Genomic DNA, 19457 nt, shown 5'->3' with positions numbered 1-19457 from the left:
AAAAGAGAGCAGTCTGTTCTGTACCCACATGCACAGTGCATAATTTGCTCCAGAAGCTGCTTAGATATCTATGACCAAAAACTAGATATATGATATACAGAAGTCAGCTACACTAGCCAATCACCTCTGCAAATGTATGAGCTGATATGCCATGGTGGAAGATGTCATCCCCAGTGGATGACAGGACTCAGCCATAAGAAAAATAGCTGCACATTATGTCTGTGTTTCTCAATCAGCAACTTTACAAACTAGAAAAGGCCTGGATTTAAACTACTAGGCAGTAACTTGTGTGAGTTCCTCTTAGCTGCTGCTGGTAGTACTGGGGAACTGTAAGGATGGGAAGAGACGCCTTCTGTTTGGCCCAACATGTTTCAAATGCCCCATCAGTACAGCACTGCAAAGGAGTTTTTTTTCCTTTTTGTACTCTGAGCACTATTCAAACAATTAGGGAATGATTTCATAGGGTAACCTGGTGGTACTCAATCTCTGTCCCATGACCAGATCCAGCCAGCAGAGCTGTGTCATATGGTCTGCAGTACTCCCCACAGGTCCAAAGGTTTTGGAGGTCATTGCTTCCCTGCCACCAAAACTTTGGAGGTCCAAAAGTTTGCTACCGCTGCTCCTCTACTGCCAAATTTCCACGCTGCATGCATTGGATCAAGCTGGCACATGGGGCCAGGGCTGGGGCTGTGTGCCAGATCACACCTGTGTGCTGACCCTGTTGTGGATTGGGCCCACAGACCAATCCCTAGCACCAGATTTGGCCCACAGACTAACCATGCATCGCTCATCTGCTTGAAGCCCAAAAAGGTTGGGCACTACTGAGCTAAACCATGAATAGGGAAAAACATGATTTATTTTATTTATGGTGTGGATCCTGCTCTCTACTTTGAGTCATACTTGAAAGGAACAACCCTTCAGGGCTGAAATCTGAAGCTGATGTTTTTAAATGTGAATCTCATTTACAACAAAACAATTTTTCTAAATAAATTTTCTCTTACTCTTTTAACACTGCATGCTAAATCCAGGGGCATCTTGAAACCAGATATAATAATGGCATATTTTTAAAGGTGAAGGCAGATTTCTGTGCTTAAATGACTGATAACACAAATGGAGAGCATGTCTGGCACAGAGCTGTTTCTACATGGCTCCTCCCAAGTAAACATCTCTGTTCATTAGTATCAAAGAATGTTTCCTTCTGTGTCTTCAGAAATGAGATGGGTTCCAGTCCAGCAAAGCATATCGACGCACACAGGAAACAGTGTTATCTAGCAGGTAGGGCTTTGGATTAGGAAACAGGAGGCAGGTTTTTTGCTCATTTCTAGCATCCTGGACCGATAACTTTACATCACCGTATCTCTGATTCTTCTGCACCCTAAGTCCTGTATATTTTGTTGCTTCAGCTGAGAGTTGTTGGGTGCTCAGTACTTTTGAGAATCTGACTACTGATGGAAACACCTAATTATAGTCCTAAAATCATAGAAAAATAGGGCCAGGAGGGACCTCAAGAGGTCATTTAGTCCAGACTCCCTGCTCAAATCAAGATGATCCCTGTGTAAACCACCCTAGACTAATATTTACCTAACCTTCTCTTTAAAACCTACCAATGACAAAGATTCCATAACTTCCACAGGTAATCTGTTCCAGTGCCTTAACCACTCTAAAAAATTCTTCCTTATATCTAATCTAAATCTCATTTGTAGCAATTTAAGCCCAGTACCTCCAGTCCTCTGCCCTCTGAAAACTAATCTCCTGTTCTTTTAAATCATGGCCTGCTTCTGTGTGCATACTGCAGTTTTATAAGTAATTAAGTTCTTTGAGAGTAAAAGAACTAGGCAGCTCATGAGTTGTTTGTTTGTTTGTTTGTTTTTAAAGCAGTATAAGTTCTTTTTGACATCTAGTTAGCTTCAAAAAGCAGATGTGAAGTCTACCCGTTCCTTAAATATACTCTTTTCGAAGAAGCATGTTAAGGTTTTTCTGCACCTGAATTTCCAAATGCATCTAAGCAATACTTTAAAAATCCATGTGTCACATTGTTCAGGAGCAGTCTAGTCTTAGTGAGACTGTAAATGAACTTGCGCATTGACCTTGGAAGTCATTTATTTACTGCATTCATTTCTAGTGAAATGTGGTGGTTCCTCACAGAAGCAGTTGCTGCCTTTGCACTAACTGAACATCATGGTGTATTTACAGTGTACAATATTCCCTTCTGTATGTTGTTTATACAGCTGCACACCCCTGCTCCCGGGACAATGGTGGGTGTTCACACATCTGCATTGCAAAAGGGGATGGAACTCCAAGATGCTCGTGCCCAGTGCACCTTGTACTTCTACAGAACCTCTTAACATGTGGAGGTAAGTGGGCTGTATTAGATGGGGCATGGAGGTTATACAAGGCAGTTAGTTGCATAAAGAGATTTGTGGAACTTCTAGGTCCAGGCTCCACAATGATAGACCTAGGCTCAAAGGTGTCATAGATCTCAGTGTTGTTAAGTTAAAGAAAACCTAAGTCATTAACTGTCTGTGGTTTAAAAAGATGAGGTTTTCAAAAGCTTACTCTGCTTTTATGAAAGTAAATGAAGTCAATGGGAGAACAGGAGAGCCAATATTGGGTGTTTGTGATTATTTTCAATCAAACTGTGTATGTATTTGTAACTTTTACCTGGATATTTTGTTAAGACTGTTTTGGTTCTAAAGGTAGGTCTTTTGGGGGAAGTTCTCTGTGAGCTTCCCTCTGGGTCAACAGGTAATACACTTGTGTGAGAATGGAGTATGAGAATTGAGAGCTACTTTGATTTGGTTCTCCCTATCATCAGGAATTCAAGAAAAAAGAGAGGGAACAAGGAAAACACAAGAGCTCCCCTAGTTGCCTGCCTGCCAAATTATTAAGTTGGCAGCTCATTTGCTGGGTTTCTTTTTACGATTTCACCATTCAGAAGCATATTTTATCCTTCCCTCTCCTTAGTTGAAGGGATCTCTAAGACAGGGATGTCAGACATGGCCCAGGGAGCCTACAGGTTCTTAGAAGGGTGAGAAATTCAGAAGCAGAGTAAGCAGGGACAGGGCCTGCCATCAGATTTCCATTATGGAGCCAAAATAGGCATGCATATTGGTGGCAGGAGAGAGAGCAATGGCTGCGTTAACCCCTGATCCTTTGCTCATCCTGCTACTAGGTCTGAGGAGGACAAGTGAGTTTGATACCCAAGCTGGGATCCCGTGCTCTAGGATAAAACTATCCTCATGACGTCTGTACCTTTCTGCAGAGTAGGCCAAGTTGAGCGCTGGTATATGCATTGTGTGTTTATCTCTGACCAAAATTTGGCCTTTGGTCTCTCCACGGGCCATGTTCTGCTTTCCATCTCTCAACCAAAATGCTTCTGCCTGGTCGTAGAACCTTTAGTTCTGGCATTGACACTTGTTTAAGTTTGTCTGATATAGTACATTTGAGGATTGTCCTCTGGAAGTGGTGTCTGACACCAAGTGACAATGTTGCATCACATCATCATGGCCTAGCACTGAAAAAGTCCTAACACAGATAATAAGATCACAATGCAGCATTTTGCATGCTCTCAAACAAAGCTGTTTGGGAACGTGATTTGGACATGCTCTTGAAAATCGAGACCATTTCAGCAACACCCAGATGAACAGGTACCCTTTACCAAATCTTTCATAATTTCAGGAATTGAGTGCTTTTAGCATCATACTTAATTAGAGAATAAAATAAGGCCTTTGTTTTTTTGGAGAAGTATTGCATCTTCAACATTTTGGCTTCTTTGCTGCTCTCAAGATTTTTTTTTAAATATATGCATTTCTCTAAGATTTCATGTGCTGGTTGAACTCTGACCTCCCTTGGGATGGTCATTTCTGTTATAAACTGTTTTCTTTCCCATGACCACAACATGCTCTGTGGTTTCAGGGTAGTAGCGGTTACTTCTTTAGGAGAAAAATAAATCAATCTCCTCATGTTTCTCAGTACATTGCTGTTGGAAGACATTGCCAGTGAAAGATTCTTACCTCCCACTGCTTCATTATCTGCTGCTATAAATCTGAAAATTCAAGGCCTCCCTTTTTGTCTTCATTCATTTTAACCTAATTATATGCTAAGCCTGATAAGATTTTTTTAACATATCCTGTCTGCAGCAGTAGTAACCCAGAGCCATTGTTTAACAGTAGCCTGATGACACTGGGGTGCAAAAGGTCTGCCCACATAGTCCCACAGGCATTGACAAATTTTAGGTGAAAAAGTATCTGTTCAGCGTAATGTGGCATAATGTTAAATGCAGCTCACAAAGTGAGGGCAATCAATTCTTGTAGTTTTTATTGCCTGTAAATATTTTGTCTGCAGAGGAAACCTGAGTCAGAGTTTAATGCCTGCTGTCTCCAGATTATTTGTGTATATGGCCTCTTAATTTATCTGCCCCTGCCATTTCATTGTTTACCTTTGAAGTACTTGGTATTCCAACCCAAAGCAATCAAAAATCCCGATTTAGTTCAAAAATCAAGAGTTTTTTTTAGAACTGATTACATATTCCCATTTCTTTGCCTTTTGGTTTCTTTGAGATTTCAGGTTACACTTGAATCTCATTTTCAAGCTTTTCTTCTTTGCTCAAAGGGTAGCAACTTTATTTTTAATGGAAGTACAGGCTTTCGTGTAATCACATGGCACAGAGAGCTGGACCTTTAAAAAGCTGTACCAACATCATGAGAGAATGGCCTCCTCTTTATTATTGGTCCATTTGTCACCAAAAGGAAAGTTTTGCTGATGCTGGCCACGGGCAGAGAATTCCATATTATACCATGTTTGTTACCCAACAGGCCAATTAACAAGATCATTACTCAAAGGAGTTCCTTTATTAACCTACGATTATTGTTTTGTTTTTGTTTGTTACCTCTTCATCCTCAAAAAATGAAGCTTTGTTAAAATCCTCATAGTCATCAATTTTCAGTATGCTATTACCACTTATGTTTTATATATTCTCCATAATAGATGTGAAGTGTAATTATGTACTGCAGCTCTTTAAACCAGTTGTTTTACTCAGTTATTAAAACAATAACTGGGAATATCAGTGCAGTAGCAAAGGGGTAGTGATCACTAATATCCTTAATTACTCTGGGCCTGTTTTAAGTTGATGGGAATCTTTCCCTTTCTTCTCATCTGGAATGTTTTCTAGTTGCTTTGCCACAGCAGGTGATTACCATGACTAAAGAGACAGACTCTTCATGGTCGTGAGTAGCATGTAACTTCACTGGTTAAGATCCTAGGGGTGTTTTCTTTCGTGAACACTCTTAACCGGGCACCATCACTGGGCAGGAAGTGGCTTTTGTTGTGCCACTTGATAACTTGATATTTGCAACCCTTTATGAGATGGCAGCAGCTTCTTAATACAGTGCCTCAGGAGCAACAGTGGTGGGATTGCCTATGTGTCTTGATGGCCTTAGTTAAAAGATTGTAGATGCGTCAGTCTTCTGGATGTAGACTGGCCACTAGAGGAGGAGAGCACAAGTTACTCTGTATAAGCAGGGGTTTTGCAGGGTTCAGGTTAAGTAGTTACTGGTGAACCCTGACTGCCAGCTTTATTATAAAGATTATTTTAAACTATGATCAGAAATGTTCTAAAATAGTACAATTTAAGGATTAGAGTTATGTGAAACTAGCAATTCATGCTTTGCAAGTAGACACTGATACTTTCAGTAATTGTTTAAATTTAATCCATAAAATAAACTCTTTGTTGAGGTAGTTGCTAAAGCCACAGTAATCAGAGACCTGGATTATGCCCTGTTTTCCCCTGTCAACATACTGTACTGATGTCAGGATGGTAAGAATTCATTTGCCAAGCAAAAGGGTACATTTTCCCCTTGCTGGAATCTTGTCATTTTCACAAAGGAATTTCAGCCTAAACATGTACTTTTCCATACACTTTTCTGTAAAAAGAAAAATAAAATGCACCTCCATCCCCTTCCCCCCCACCTTTTTTTTTATTTGGTTCTCTGGACTCAGATAAGTGAGTGCATGTGTGATCTGTTTTTTTTTCTCCAGAACCTCCAACTTGTTCCCCAGATCAGTTTACCTGTGCAACTGGTGAGATTGACTGTATCCCAATGGCATGGCGGTGTGATGGCTTTCCAGAATGTGATGATCAGAGTGATGAAGATAGCTGTCCCATCTGCTCCGCAGCCCAGTTTCAGTGTGAGAAAGGGCAGTGCATCGATGCCCGCTTGCGATGTAATGGAGAAATTGACTGCCAAGATAAATCCGATGAGGCAGATTGCGATAGTAAGATTCAGTGTCCACAGCACCTAGCTCTAACACAGACATCCGCCCTGCATTTAAGAGCTTTTTTGCTCTGAAACAAAAATATGTTAAAAATGAATTGTATGAAACTGAAAGTATCCTGTGATTCTGCCCTTCTCTCTCTGTTTCTGGATCCCATGCTTCACAGCAGAAATTTCCATGTTTGCATTAATTGTGCTAATTATAAGGTTAGTGGGAGGCAGGAAATGCAGTTCATATTAGAATGTAAATGTAAAAAGAAAAGGTATAAAAGCAAGTTTACTGCAGACCTGGAATAACTGAGACCTGCAATTAATTTTGGTGGGCTGCCCTTCCTTCCTTGATTTTTCACCACTTCTCTGCTTCTGCTATGTGTGCATGCCAGAATTATACACTGTTGAAATTATTTGTGCCTTGCTGACCATTATTAAAACTTTGGATTTTTGAAAACATTTAAATGCTTCACGTTATAATTAGATTTGGACTGAGGATTACATGTGGTGATTTAACCCCTGCTTTTTCTCTTCCAGCAATCTGTCTTCCAAATCAGTTTCGATGTGCCAGCGGTCAGTGCATCCTCAGAAAACAGCAGTGTGACTCCTTTCCAGATTGCATTGATGGTTCTGATGAGCTCATGTGTGGTGAGAGGTCTTTTCTTTGAAATTAAAATGGACTGCATTCAGGCAGCACATGTTGCATTCCTGCCTTGGTTTGAAATGTATAGACTAATGTGTTTGGATGACCTTGAGGCTAAGGTGGACTGACTTAACCATATCTTGCCACTAAACTTAGTCTTGCCCTTTCTTAGGACACAGTCTACAACAATGCAGGTGTGGTTGTAACCTGGGTAGGCTAGTTTTATTCTAGCTAACATGGGTAACAAATACGAGTGCAGGTGTGGTAGTATGAACTTTAAAACAAGCTAACGTAAGTGCAAACACGGAGTCCTCAGCCCCCACGTTGGTGCAACATCTTGCTGAAGCTGCTGCTCTGGGATCCGAGGGGCAAAAAAGGGTGGGGTGGGTGAGCAACAGCACTGTTCAACTTCAAGACCCTGGAGGCACACTGGTGAGCTGGTGGTCACTGAGAGTTCACTAGTTCACTGCACAGACAAAGGGGGTGTGGCTACATGCCTTCCTCCCCACTCCCTTGCCAGATCTGCCCCTGCTTGGCACCATCTATGTTACAAAAACAAGCTCCAGTTTAATTATGTCATGGAATTGCCGTGAGTACAGAAAGCTGCATTCTGTACAGCGCAGGTAAGGGGTGAGAACATAAGAGGGACGTTGATGTTTCTACTTAAAACAATCCTAAATTCTGATGACCAAAACTGTATACGAATCACAGCTGTACCTGTGCTGAGTGCCCTGTTTTGCCCTTAGCACTGTTTGCTCTACTATTTTGTGAAGTGCTTTGAGATGGATAAAAGTCATGATGCAGATTCTGTCCTGCCCACAGTTTTATCCTTTGTGTCCCTGGCATCTGGATGTCAAGCTCATAACACTCATAGATAGTGGGGTATGAGGTAAGAGGAGTTGCTGCAGCTAACAAAAGAGGATGCATTTAGCTGAATGTTATAGCTGCTGCTTTTAAAGTGCTGCTTTTGGGATAGAAGTCTTGGTGCTGGCCTTCTGCACAGTGATGTCTAACACGCCCCCCACCCAGTGCCCTCCTCCATGCACTGAGGTGCCCAAAGGCATGCTCCATAGTCACCTGGCAGCTACTCAACAGTAGTTGAACAGTTCCTTCCTGGTATTCAAATGTCCAGTGTAGGGCTTTGCGAGGGTCCCTAAATAACAGGAAAGGGGATGGTCATGCCCTTTGATGTTTGAGCACTGCAGATAAACTGTGTCAGCAGGGGCATTCAGTTGGAGTTCCTGAAGACCCTGAAATTGTGGAACTTTTCCAGTTAACCTGTTGGTGAAGGGCTGGCCCTGCTCAGCCTAATTAACTCCCAGGTGGTTTTGTGTGTGATCCGTCCATGACACACCACAGGAGATCTTTCACTTTATATATGCCAAGTTATTATGTATGAAAGAACTTAAATGCAAAAAAGAAAAAAAAATACAGGAAAAATCCACTTTTCCCGCAAAATAAAAGTGAGAATTATTCTTTAGAGGTCGGAAGTGAACATGTGTAATCCTATGGATTCATTTGATTTTAGAAGAGGCTGTATAAACTCACAGCTGTTCAAGGTTAATTAAGCATTGGAGTGACTTATCAAGAGTTGCGGTGGACTCTACATCATAAGAAATTTCATTTCAAGATTGAGTGTTTTTTCTAAAAGATGCTCTAGTTTTCAAGCAAAAAGTAATCCAAGGGAGTCCTCTAACCAGTGTCATGTATATGCAGTGGTTCTCAACCTTTTTTTGAACCAGGACCCATTTGTAAGCATTGATGGCCAGTCCCTATTCAGTGCCCTTCATTCCCAACCTGCTGCCCCCAGCCCCACAGTGTGTGGGGTAGGTGATGGGTGTGTAAGGGAAGGGGGGGCCCCAAGCAGCCCCTTGAATGGCAGAATTCTGACAAACTGCAAGGGAAAAGTCATGGTTTCCCATGTGTTTCTCCTTAAAAAGAGAATCCATTTTTAAAGTTTGTTGATCCATTTTTTAAATTCGTTCGTGACCTTTTCATATATTCTTGTGACTTACTTTTGCTCTGAAACCCATGGAGAGTGGTGGTTTTCAACCTATGGTCTGCAGACCCCTAGGGGTCTGAAGACTGTGTCTAAGGGGGCTGTGAAAGATGACGATGATCAATCAAAAGTATGTTAATACCCACACTTACAATTCAGAGGACTCTGCATCTCCATTTGAAATTTCCAAAGCAGGTCCACAAATTAAAAAAAGGTTGAACACCACTGGACTAGAGGGGTGCTTGCAGAATTAAAAAAACAAATAGTGCTTTCTTTTAAGCTCAGTACAGTCCTGCACCATGCCCCATGCATGCCTAGAAGAGGTAGTACATTACTTCAACCTGGCTCTGCAGTGTCTGTAAAGATTGGGCACTTTAGTGGAGTTTTGTTGGTGTTTTTATCTAATAGATGATTGAATCAGCTTTAGCTAAAAGTGCCAAAAAGCCCCACTGAAGCGCCCAGTCTTTACAGATGCTGCAGAGCTGGGTTCAAGTAACATGCTGCTGCTTCCAATAAAGCTTGTTTTGTTTGATTTTGGACTTATTCTATGAAGCTATGAACCAACAGAAAATTAAAGTAACATGTATATAGCCACCCAGCAGGTCCCATTCGCCATCCAGTAATGAAAGGGTTCATCAGTGAATGTGATGGGCATAATTCTCAAAATTTGGTAAATAAATAGGTTAGTAACATCTTACTGCTTCTTGCCCTTCAAGGATACTTTCTTCCAACATAACATATATTATCATATAAAATGTCTGTCGAAGTCACTACAATGGATTCATTTTCCTGGCTAGTCAAATGTGTATTGGCGTATGGATGTAGTTGGATTCTGTTCTGCTAATGATTTGAATCTCCAGTGAAATAAACATTGGAATGACACCCAGCATTTATATAAAAAATAAAGGACTGAAGATAAGTAGTCTTGAAAGCTTTCTTCTCTTGTCACATAGCACAGTTTACCCGATGTTCTCTTTCTTACCTTAAGGTTGCCCAATGAAGAGCCAGGTTCTGTAGTACAGTCCTCTGGCTAGCCTCCTTCATATGGTTCTGATAGAGCCTATGGTAACTGCAGGGCCCAGTGTGCACTACTTCATTTTCAAATGTGCTGCAATACATCCTGTTTTTTCTTTTACAAAGGAGGTGCCCATTCTGAGTGGGACCATTCGCTCAGGCCACAGGTGTGTGTGTAGCTCCAAAGCAGATGTAATCTTTGGGCATGCAAGGCTTGATCATGCCAGTAGATACATTGTAAACACTACAGGAAGATATTTTTGGCAGCTCACTTTTCCTAGTTTAAAAAGTTTATTTCACTGCTGTTGGAGCAGCGTGCTCCATTTTTTAAAGGGATACAGGGATCTCAAAGTTCATTCAGTTTAAAAACTAGGTTAAAAGTGATCATAAGGATACCCCTGTGACAGGGACATCTTTGTGGGTTCACAGTTTTATTTTTCTATTTTTTGTAAATGGTTTCATTTTAGTTTAATAAGCAAGGGGACCACATGAAAGTGGAGTCAGCAACCTCAAATGTTTTCACAGGCACAGAATAAACAAACTGGAAAAATATTTTTCCCCTAAAACTTTCAGGCTTTAGTGACCTCAGGATGTTTCTTTCATTACTAATAGGCAAATGCATATTCTAATATAATATAACATAATTACAATACAATACAGTGTTCAGACAGAAATGTTCTTTTTAAATGTCATGACAGATCCTTATAAAATTCCAGTCACTTTTCATTTTTCCTCAGAAGTCATCTGCAGCCATTTAAATATCACAGACCCACTAAAGAAAATTATCACAACCTGGCTATGAAAGTTAAGCAAGCCCCTTCATTCCTCATGTGTTCAGTGAAGGGGTTCATAGTTTGGTCCAGGCTCATGTGAAACTCAATGGCTTTGGCTGAGTTTTGAGTTCTTGTATTTATATGTATGCTTGTGTGAAAGAGAGCAATACCAGGACTTTGCTTTTTGCCCTTTTCACTTAAGATTCTCAGAACACTTTCATTTCCCCCAAAAGTACAAAATATTGTGTGACGGTTGAATTGGCACAAATGTAATTGCCAGGTTAGGTTTCGAGACCTACCCCACCCATGGAAATTCTTTTAGAACTTACTAAAGTTATTTCTGACCCTAATCACTCCTGAATGATCAGAACTGAACCCTGTCACTGATGCAGAACTAAATGTTGACTCATTGATGCTTCCTGAATCTTGGACCTGCATAGTTTTCAGAGGAAAATTCCTTATCTTTAGGGAATAAGAAACTCTTCTTAGCCTGCTTCTATTTTATGGCAGTTGTTTCCAGCTGCTAAGAAATGTAAAGTGTTAGAAGAAGTTCCAATACAGGTGGTTACATTGGCAAAGCATGGCTGAATTGGTGAAAGGAACCTGATAACACTACAGTCCATGTATGTAGTAGGAAGAGGAGGTATATAAGAGGCCCAGGGAACACTTTGTGTGTATAAGAGTGTTTAATGTACAATATTAATGCAGTTTGCTGGGTAAATGTTCATAAGATACTTCTATTTGACTCCTGAATAGCATCAAATACATCAATTCAATGCTTTTCTTTCTTTCTCTCTCTCCTTCCCCAACCCTTTGCAGAAAAAAATAAGCCACCTGCAGATGAGCCTCAGCCTCACAGTAGTGCTATTGGACCTGTGATTGGTATCATACTGTCCCTTTTTGTCATGGGAGGAATGTATTTCGTTTGCCAGAGAGTAGTATGTCAGCGCTATGCTGGACCCAATGGACCTTTTCCACATGAATATGTCAGTGGTACCCCCCACGTCCCTCTTAATTTTATAGCTCCAGGGAGTTCTCAGCATGGCACTTTTACTGGTAAGGATGGTAAGGACCCTGCATCTAATCAGTACTATTGTATTACTTGGATTTTATTTTCATAGGGTACTAATTGAGGGGTAGAATTTCAGGGGCAGAAAAGCAAGTTAGATGCTGGTGAATCCATTAACTTTCAGTCTGACTTTGGCATATAATGGCCTCTTGGTCCAGGTTTTCAGAAGTTTTTAGGCAAATAGGATCATCTCATTGTCACCTTACAGAGCTGAGCTGACACCTGTGTGTGAGTCTGCACCTCAGACATTTTGAAAGTGCCCCCCTTTATACCTATTCTGGTGTTGTATAAATAAGCCCTGTTACATAGATATAGCACTTTTCACCTTGGAATTCTCTGCAGACTAGCCTTATTCACTAGAAGTAGAAGACAGAGGAGGGTCTTATGGTTTTAAGATTTAAAAACTTTTGACAGAAATCTAATAAGAACTGTGCTAAGACATCATGTGTATGTCGTTACTGCAGTTACTCAGGTTCTTGCTAAGGGCTAGGGACAGAAATTACATATAAAACAGTATAAGTGATCAGAAACCAATTCAAATCTGGAACACAACAGAGCTAGGGACAGACATTCAAAAAGCTTGAGCCTGAATTGATTCAGTCTTTGCAGGTTAGTGTAATCTGGCTAGACTGAACTGGTTTGTAACTGGACAAACATTCTCTCTGGAGTGAGGAAATTCAGGCATATGCCTGCAGTGGCTCAGGCTAGAAGCCCGGAGGCACTAGAACAGCCCTCCCTTCCCTTGCACACTGCTGAGCTGAGAGGGACATGGCCAGGCCCCATGGGATGCTTTGATTAGGAAGGTCTACCTGCACCATCCCGGGCTTTTCCCCACTGGCTGCTCAAGGGGTGGGAGTGTTACCAGACCCAGCCCCCTGCTAGCACTCTGAGGCAAGGGGGAAGTATGCAGTGCATTGCATCTGTTGATGATATGGAGCTTTTCAGTCTCTCTCTCCCTGCTTCTTTATGCTGTCTGCAGGAAACTGACAGCGAGCAAGCCAGCAGGGGGCCAGCAAAACAATAGTCTCTTTCCATTAGTTCAAACTCTTCTTAAACAGCTTACCAGCTGACCTGCTGATTAGCTCCAAAAAGCCCTAAGTGGGTCACTGGTCTGTCTGCCTGTCCCAGTGTAATAGAAGACACACACACACAGATACCTTTTGGCATTAGTTAGCATACTACATGCCTAGGGTCCATGGGTCTGGGGTCTGTGCTGTGGAAAATGGGGGGTGGGGGTAGGGCAGGGGGAAGCCAGGCAGACCCTGCTGTGCCTGCAGTCTCTGCCAGAGCTAAAGTAAGGGAACAGAAGGGAGGGGTGAGCTCTGCATTAGAGCAGAGAGCCCCACCCAGCCCAGAGAGCACGGTGGGGGAGTCTGGGGGCCTTTGTATAAACCATTTTAACCCAAATCAGTTAAGTCTAATACTACATTCAACCAGGTTTATCTCAAACCAGTTTCAGCCATTTTCAAACTGGTTTATGCACACTGAACATCTGTTCTGTTACAAGTTTCAACTCATTTCTGATCACTTAAGTTGGTTTATGTGCAATGTCTTCCCTAGCCCAGGAGTTTAGTGCACACAGATCGCTTTCAAAATGGCCAAAACTGGTTCAAGATAAACCTGGACGGGTGCAGTATCAGACTGAACTGATTTAGGTTAAATCAGCTTATTGAACCTGTCCCAGATCCTCTCTAGATTCAAATCAACTCACAGTCCCTCAGAGTCCCAGGATGCTTTGCACCTCCCCTGCAAACCTCCTCTCATGGGGTGGCCTAGATGTTGCCCCATCACTCCTCCCAGCTGCACTCATAATGTTTTTACCTGATTTTGGTTCTTCAGACCCAGAGTAGCTGGCCCATCTGGGAGCATGGGTTAGAGAGCCTCCCACTTTGCAGTATGGATGCAAGCTAAAGCAGTGAATCTCAGTAGGCCACCAGTGCATCTCAGGAGCTCACCCCCTGTGCCTGGGACAGAAAGGTTCTCCTACAGTTCTCTGGGGAAGAGTAGAACAGTCATCTTACTACAGCACAACGAATGTGAAATATGCCACAACTGTATATGTATATGTAAAAAATGTAACTTATGTGCAAAAATCCCAACAACACACACAGATTTGTGTAGCACCATGATGACACAGTAGCTTGGGTCTGACTTGTCAGTGTGGCTGCCCTATCCAGGCTGGCCTGAGGTAATTGGCACCTGGGCTACTTTGCAATGAAAACAGATCCCCTAGTTTCAGTGCCTGTCCCCACCATAGACTTCCTGCATGACCTCAGGCAGTTCTCTTTATCTCCCTGTGCTTTAGTTCCCCCATCTGTAAAGCAGGATTCTTCCCTACCTCACAGAGGAATTCACAGGATAAATCAGTTGATGTTTCTAAGGTACTCAGTGCTATGACCACAAGGATATAGGACATAAAGGTATATGCGTGGACTCAGGCAACAAATTACAGCTTGTAAACTTCCCACAAGCATTACACTAAAAAGTTAAGTTAAATCTGTTTTAAAATAAATAGTAGTTAATATTTTAAAATATAGATTTTACAGGGTAGCAGTGTGAAGCAAACTCTGAGAAGAGGGATTCCCTTAAATTATTCAGGGAGCCAAATAATAGAGTTTCTTGTGTACCTTACCAGTAAAAAGCAAAATATATGGTCATTTTCTGGTTCAGGTGCAACCAAGCCATGCCCCTGCTGTGTGTCTGAAGCATCTGTTTTTCTTAACAGCTGGAGATTAGATACAGGATAAATCTAAAGTCCACTTAAGAAGTGTGGTTTTGTCTCATACGTTAAGATGTGCTAGCTATGGCTTTCCCATAGCCATAAATGTGGAAACTGTTGGATAGCTTCCCTTCCTCCCATATTTACGCATTGTTACTATGATGGAATTTCAGAATTTAAAAGGTAGGATGTGGAGATTTACCAGCAATTTAAAGAAGAGTTCTCCAAGCTCTTAGGAAGCGAAGCATACCAGGTCATGTTGTTAATGTACTGATGTCTCAGAACCAATAAGGACATCAGCAAGGACACACACAGCTAGTTAAATACATACCAAAGCCTCACTCTCAGGGAATTAAGAGCACTGTACTGGTGCTAATGCAGGTGAGATCAGGCGCACTTGCTACCATAACCTACATTAGACAGAACTACCTGTGACTTTTACTGCCAAGTAGTGGGCGGTAGAAAAATAACCTGACAGCCTGTAGGTGCCAATGGCTTTGTGCAAAAGAGCACTTTATCAGATTACTATAATTAGTCCTGGCAGAGGAACTATTGTCAAAAACTTGTGGAACTGAAATCCACTCCATGATAGGGTACACTGGGCTCCCTAACCTTAGTCAGCAACCAGTCTAGGGGCGGAGCCCTGATAGATGGACAAATGGATGATCTCCTTTGCTCCGACACTTCCTGGGACCAAGCTAGGGCCAAACGCACTGGTTTTCCCTTTGGATTACACCAGCAAGACTGAAGGGGACACTGCTGTATAGGCAGCTGAGTGTCTTCATACACACTGCCCAGGCTTCTGCACCCTGGTCACCCCAGTGTTGCTTTGTCTTTCAAGCAAGGTTACACTCAGCGAGTTGATGTCTCACTCAGCATAATTCTGTTGTCTCGTGAGAGACAGATGTCATTGCCTACTACTAATCCCTAGCCTCTGGAAGGCAATCAGCCTTGTAAGCAACCTGGCATTGTGGTGTTGCTGCTTGTAGTAAATATTTTTAAGTTACTAACATTAAGAAGTTTTGGGTAGGGAACTAAGAGATGAGGAAACTCAGGTGAAACCTTTGCTGTGGTGGCTTTCATTTGTGTCCATTTCACATGCACCCATTTCAGGTGCATTTTAAAATTAAGATTAATATTTATCTCCAGTAGTTTTATACTTAAAATTGTTAAAATAATACCAGGTCTTAGTTTTAACTTCCTGTATTTCAGTACAGGAGACTGGAGTTGTGTTGTCACTTAGGCCAGGAACAGACTTTGCATTGGTCCTGGAAAAAGTTGTGCCTGTGTTCATACAGAAAAATTCCAGGATTAGCATGTACACATATCGTCCTTCTGATCAGGGTTTAATGAGCACCTGAATGTACTATCATTCTTCTGCTATTGATTCAATTATACTATCCTAAGACAACTGTTCAAATGCACTTTACAATGTCTTAGGACAAACATTTAGCATTTTTTATCCCATGAACCTATTTTAGGATTTGTTCTGGGACACCAAACATGACTGTGTGAATGATAGCACTTCATCCTGGGAGAAAATGGCTTCTCCCAGGACAAATGTGATGTCTGTTTGTAGTCATACACATCAAGGGGTCCATTCTCAGCCAACAGAAATTCTCACAGCTTTGTGTGGTACTGTAACAGTTTATAACAGGTGAGAACCTGCCTTTAGCTGTTGAAACTCTGGAGAAAGAAGAAACTGTAGGGGCCATAAGGCTAGGAGCAGATACATGCTATTTGTTGCGGTTGATTGTAAAAATAATATAAACTGTATAGGTTGTGTTATCAGAAATGAAACACCAGGTTTAGAATCAGTAAAAAATGCATTACAAAAACTTCTGAACTAACGTCCAACCCAGATATTTTCCTAACTAATAAAAAGTCTTATGGGAACAAGCTGATAGCTCTGTTGTCACAATGAATGTATGATACATTATCTTATCTGTGTACATATAAAGACTAGAGCTGGGTTAGAAAGTGGGGTGATTTCCCACAGACTTTTGACAATTTTAATTTTTTTTTAAAAAGGAAACCTTATCTTTCATCAATATTTTCATGACAAAAATGTGGGGGGGCGGGTTCATCCTGTTCTGTTTTTAAAAAATGGGGAGAGGAGGAGAATTGAGCTTTTTTCCCCTCCAAAACAACGAAATTCTCTGCATAAAAAGCAAGTACTTTTCAAAACATGAATTAATCATCAAAGACCCTACTTTTGCTCAGAAACCATGCAAAATCCTTGACCAATTTTAATGAGATGGCTTTATTGCCCAGCCCTTAGGGAATCCTTTCTGCCCTAGCTCAGGGCAGTTGTGAGTCGTTATATATGCTAAAACTGTTACTTTGGATTGTGGCATGGCAGTTTCCTTTAATTTTCATAGGAAATAGAGGATCCCAAACCAAATAATCCATGCAAATTCTTGAAAAAAGATATAACGGGATGTTGCTAATAGCAAAGAAAGGTTTAGTTCTTAATACTCTGAAACTCAGTCACTTTCCCTATTAAGACATCCTTCACAAAGAATGAGGATGTTGAACATATCTTCTGTATGTTGATCTGCACGAGTTGAGATTCCAATTGTGTGTTACAAGGATAGTTCAGCAGAGGCATAAGGCTCTTTCAGCATCTGGGGAGGAGGGGAATTTTGCCAGCCACTGGAGAGGAGAGGGGGAGTGGAGTCCAATCTGCCCCAGCCCTCCTTACTTGGGTGGCGGCTGCTGTTGTAGTAGTGTGGACTTGGGCTGCTGCGGCTAAGAGACAGGCAGTGGTGTGGACTCCCCAAGGGATGCTTCTGGTGCCTCATTCACTCCTTCCATTAGGCACAGGGCCGTCTGTCCCATGGTAAGGTCCCCTCAGAGTAGGAAGAGGTCATACTAAAGCCCCCTTCAAGTCAGTGCCTGGGACTGGTACCTTGCTTACCCCCAGCCCTGTCTTAGTTGTGCTACTGCAGATCATAGCATGGTTCCCTAATTTTGATTCCTAGTCTTGTTCTGCTTCCATGCAGGTATCTCTTGTGGCAAGTCTATGATTAGCTCCATGAGCCTCATGGGAGGAAGTAGCGGTGCCCCTCTTTATGACCGAAACCATGTTACTGGAGCCTCTTCTAGTAGTTCATCGAGCACGAAAGCCACTTTCTACCCACAGGTAAGTCTTAAAAAGGTACATGACACCTTCTCATTTGTAGCCATCAGTGGACAAATTAAAATTTGTACTACTAGAGTAGCACTAGTAAAGACTGTTCTTGTTGTTTAGGGAAAGGACAAACAGAAATGAGCTTAATTTGCAGCATAGATTTAGGTTGGATCTTAGGTAAAACTTTATAACTATGAAGATAGCTAAATACTGGAACACGCTGAATAGGGATGTTTTAGAATCTTCTTCAGTGCAGGTTTTTAACAGCAGATTAAACCTCTGACAAGGGTAGTCAATGCTTTATCCTGCCTTAATGCCAGGGGGGTGGAAGATTTCTTGAGGTCCTTGCCAGCCCAAGATTTCTAGCACCTGAAGGCTTAACACAGTGTCCACTGAATTTAGAGAAAGTTAGTTAATTTATTCCATTGTGTGTGTCCCCCTTCCTGTAATTTTTTAAATATTTTGTTATTAAAGGGATGCTCTTCAAGGACATTCCAGTCCATTTTTATTCTTGCGCCCTGGCTCCTTGCAAATATCTCTTCATCTGTCCCTTGTGAACTCTGATGTCGTTGGCCTGATGGTATTTGGCACTGCATAATTCAGCAAGCACACACAGGAGCAAAAAAACAAACAAGACGCAACAGGGGCTGGAGAAAATGCTTAAAAAATAAGCTTGGCTTGCTCTTTATCCAACAAGTTGTGCTTCGATTCAGAAAATCAAATGCAAACACTGGAAAAACAAATACCAGAGTATGATACCAAGTTTTAAATGCTGGCTTTTCAGCAATGGGTTTACTCTTAATTTTTGGATTTATTTGACTTACCCATGGGAAAATGACAGATTCTTAGTCCCTGAACCAGATTTCTTTAAATGAAAAAGTACCCCTCAAGGAAATAAAAATGAGGAAATCCATGATAAAAACTGATAGAAAAAGGAACATTGGTGGTATGTGAGAGGAGGGAGGATAATTTTTGCTGGCATCTTACTATACAGTCATTTTTCTTCCCCTAAGCATTGCAAGCGTTTGATTTCTCCATTAATGTGAGCTTTCAGTACCAACTACTTTTAGCGTTAGTTGCTTTGACAGAAGTAATTATGTTGGGAGCCAAATGAGTATGTAGGTATGCATGCAGTTGTGTTTACATTTAAACAGTCAACATGTTGTAAATCAAAAAAAGCATTTGAGAGCTTGTTTGTTTTCTTTGTCCAACAGCAACTGTAAACTTGTTTCTTAATTTTAAAGAATGTAAAGGTGGAGAAAGGGAATTGTGCAAACAACTATGAAATGTCTAGTGGTTCCTGCTTTACGGGAAACTTGGGCTTGCTTTCCTTTCCTGGTTGCTTGCTCACTTAGCCATGAAGGAGTCATTCAAGAGTTTTATTGATATCTGGAACTCCAGCTTACCAATCCTTTTAATTAGTTAATGGTGGAGGACAGAATTAGCTGGATGGTTTCATGCCAGAAACTGGTGAACTGGTCACCTACTTGTAAAAAGGATCACTTCAATCATTTAATTAATTAGTTCTCAACCTTTCCAGGCACTCTTCCAGCACTGTTGGTGCTGCCTCAACTGGCTTCAGTGCTTTACAACCAGGTGCTGCTGCCTCCAGATATACAACTGCCCCACATGCCTGTCACTCCTCCTGCAACAGGGCTCTGCAATCGGCCTACAGCAGGCAGAAGCTGGCTCAGGCTGTAGCCTTTCTGATCCAGGTGGAACTGTCCCCTGAGCCTCTGTTTCCAGCAGGAGCACAGCTCAGGAGGGCCTGGACTGGGAAAGGCTACAACCCGAGCCTGCTCCTGCTGGCTTGAGACTGATCAGAGATCCCTAATGCACACAGG

At 41.7% G+C, this 19457-nt stretch overlaps 1 protein-coding gene across 1 annotated transcript in view; it reads left to right on the top strand.

Annotated features, from left to right (window-relative positions):
* The window catches only part of LRP5 (LDL receptor related protein 5), a 132612-nt gene that overhangs the window by 108734 nt on the left and 4421 nt on the right, over positions 1-19457 (top strand). The window contains exons 11-15 of the mRNA XM_019547272.1: positions 2229-2354; positions 6037-6273; positions 6801-6911; positions 11512-11748; positions 17486-17625. Coding sequence (XP_019402817.1) covers positions 2229-2354; positions 6037-6273; positions 6801-6911; positions 11512-11748; positions 17486-17625 — 851 coding nt within the window. The remainder of the gene's footprint in view (positions 1-2228; positions 2355-6036; positions 6274-6800; positions 6912-11511; positions 11749-17485; positions 17626-19457) is intronic.

Source organism: Crocodylus porosus, unplaced genomic scaffold (genome assembly GCF_001723895.1).
Source record: "Crocodylus porosus isolate Cpor-Errol unplaced genomic scaffold, CroPor_comp1, whole genome shotgun sequence".
NCBI classification, from domain to species: domain Eukaryota; kingdom Metazoa; phylum Chordata; order Crocodylia; family Crocodylidae; genus Crocodylus; species Crocodylus porosus.
Note: the sequence above shows the minus strand (reverse complement) of the source record. Positions and strands in the feature narration are given on the sequence as shown.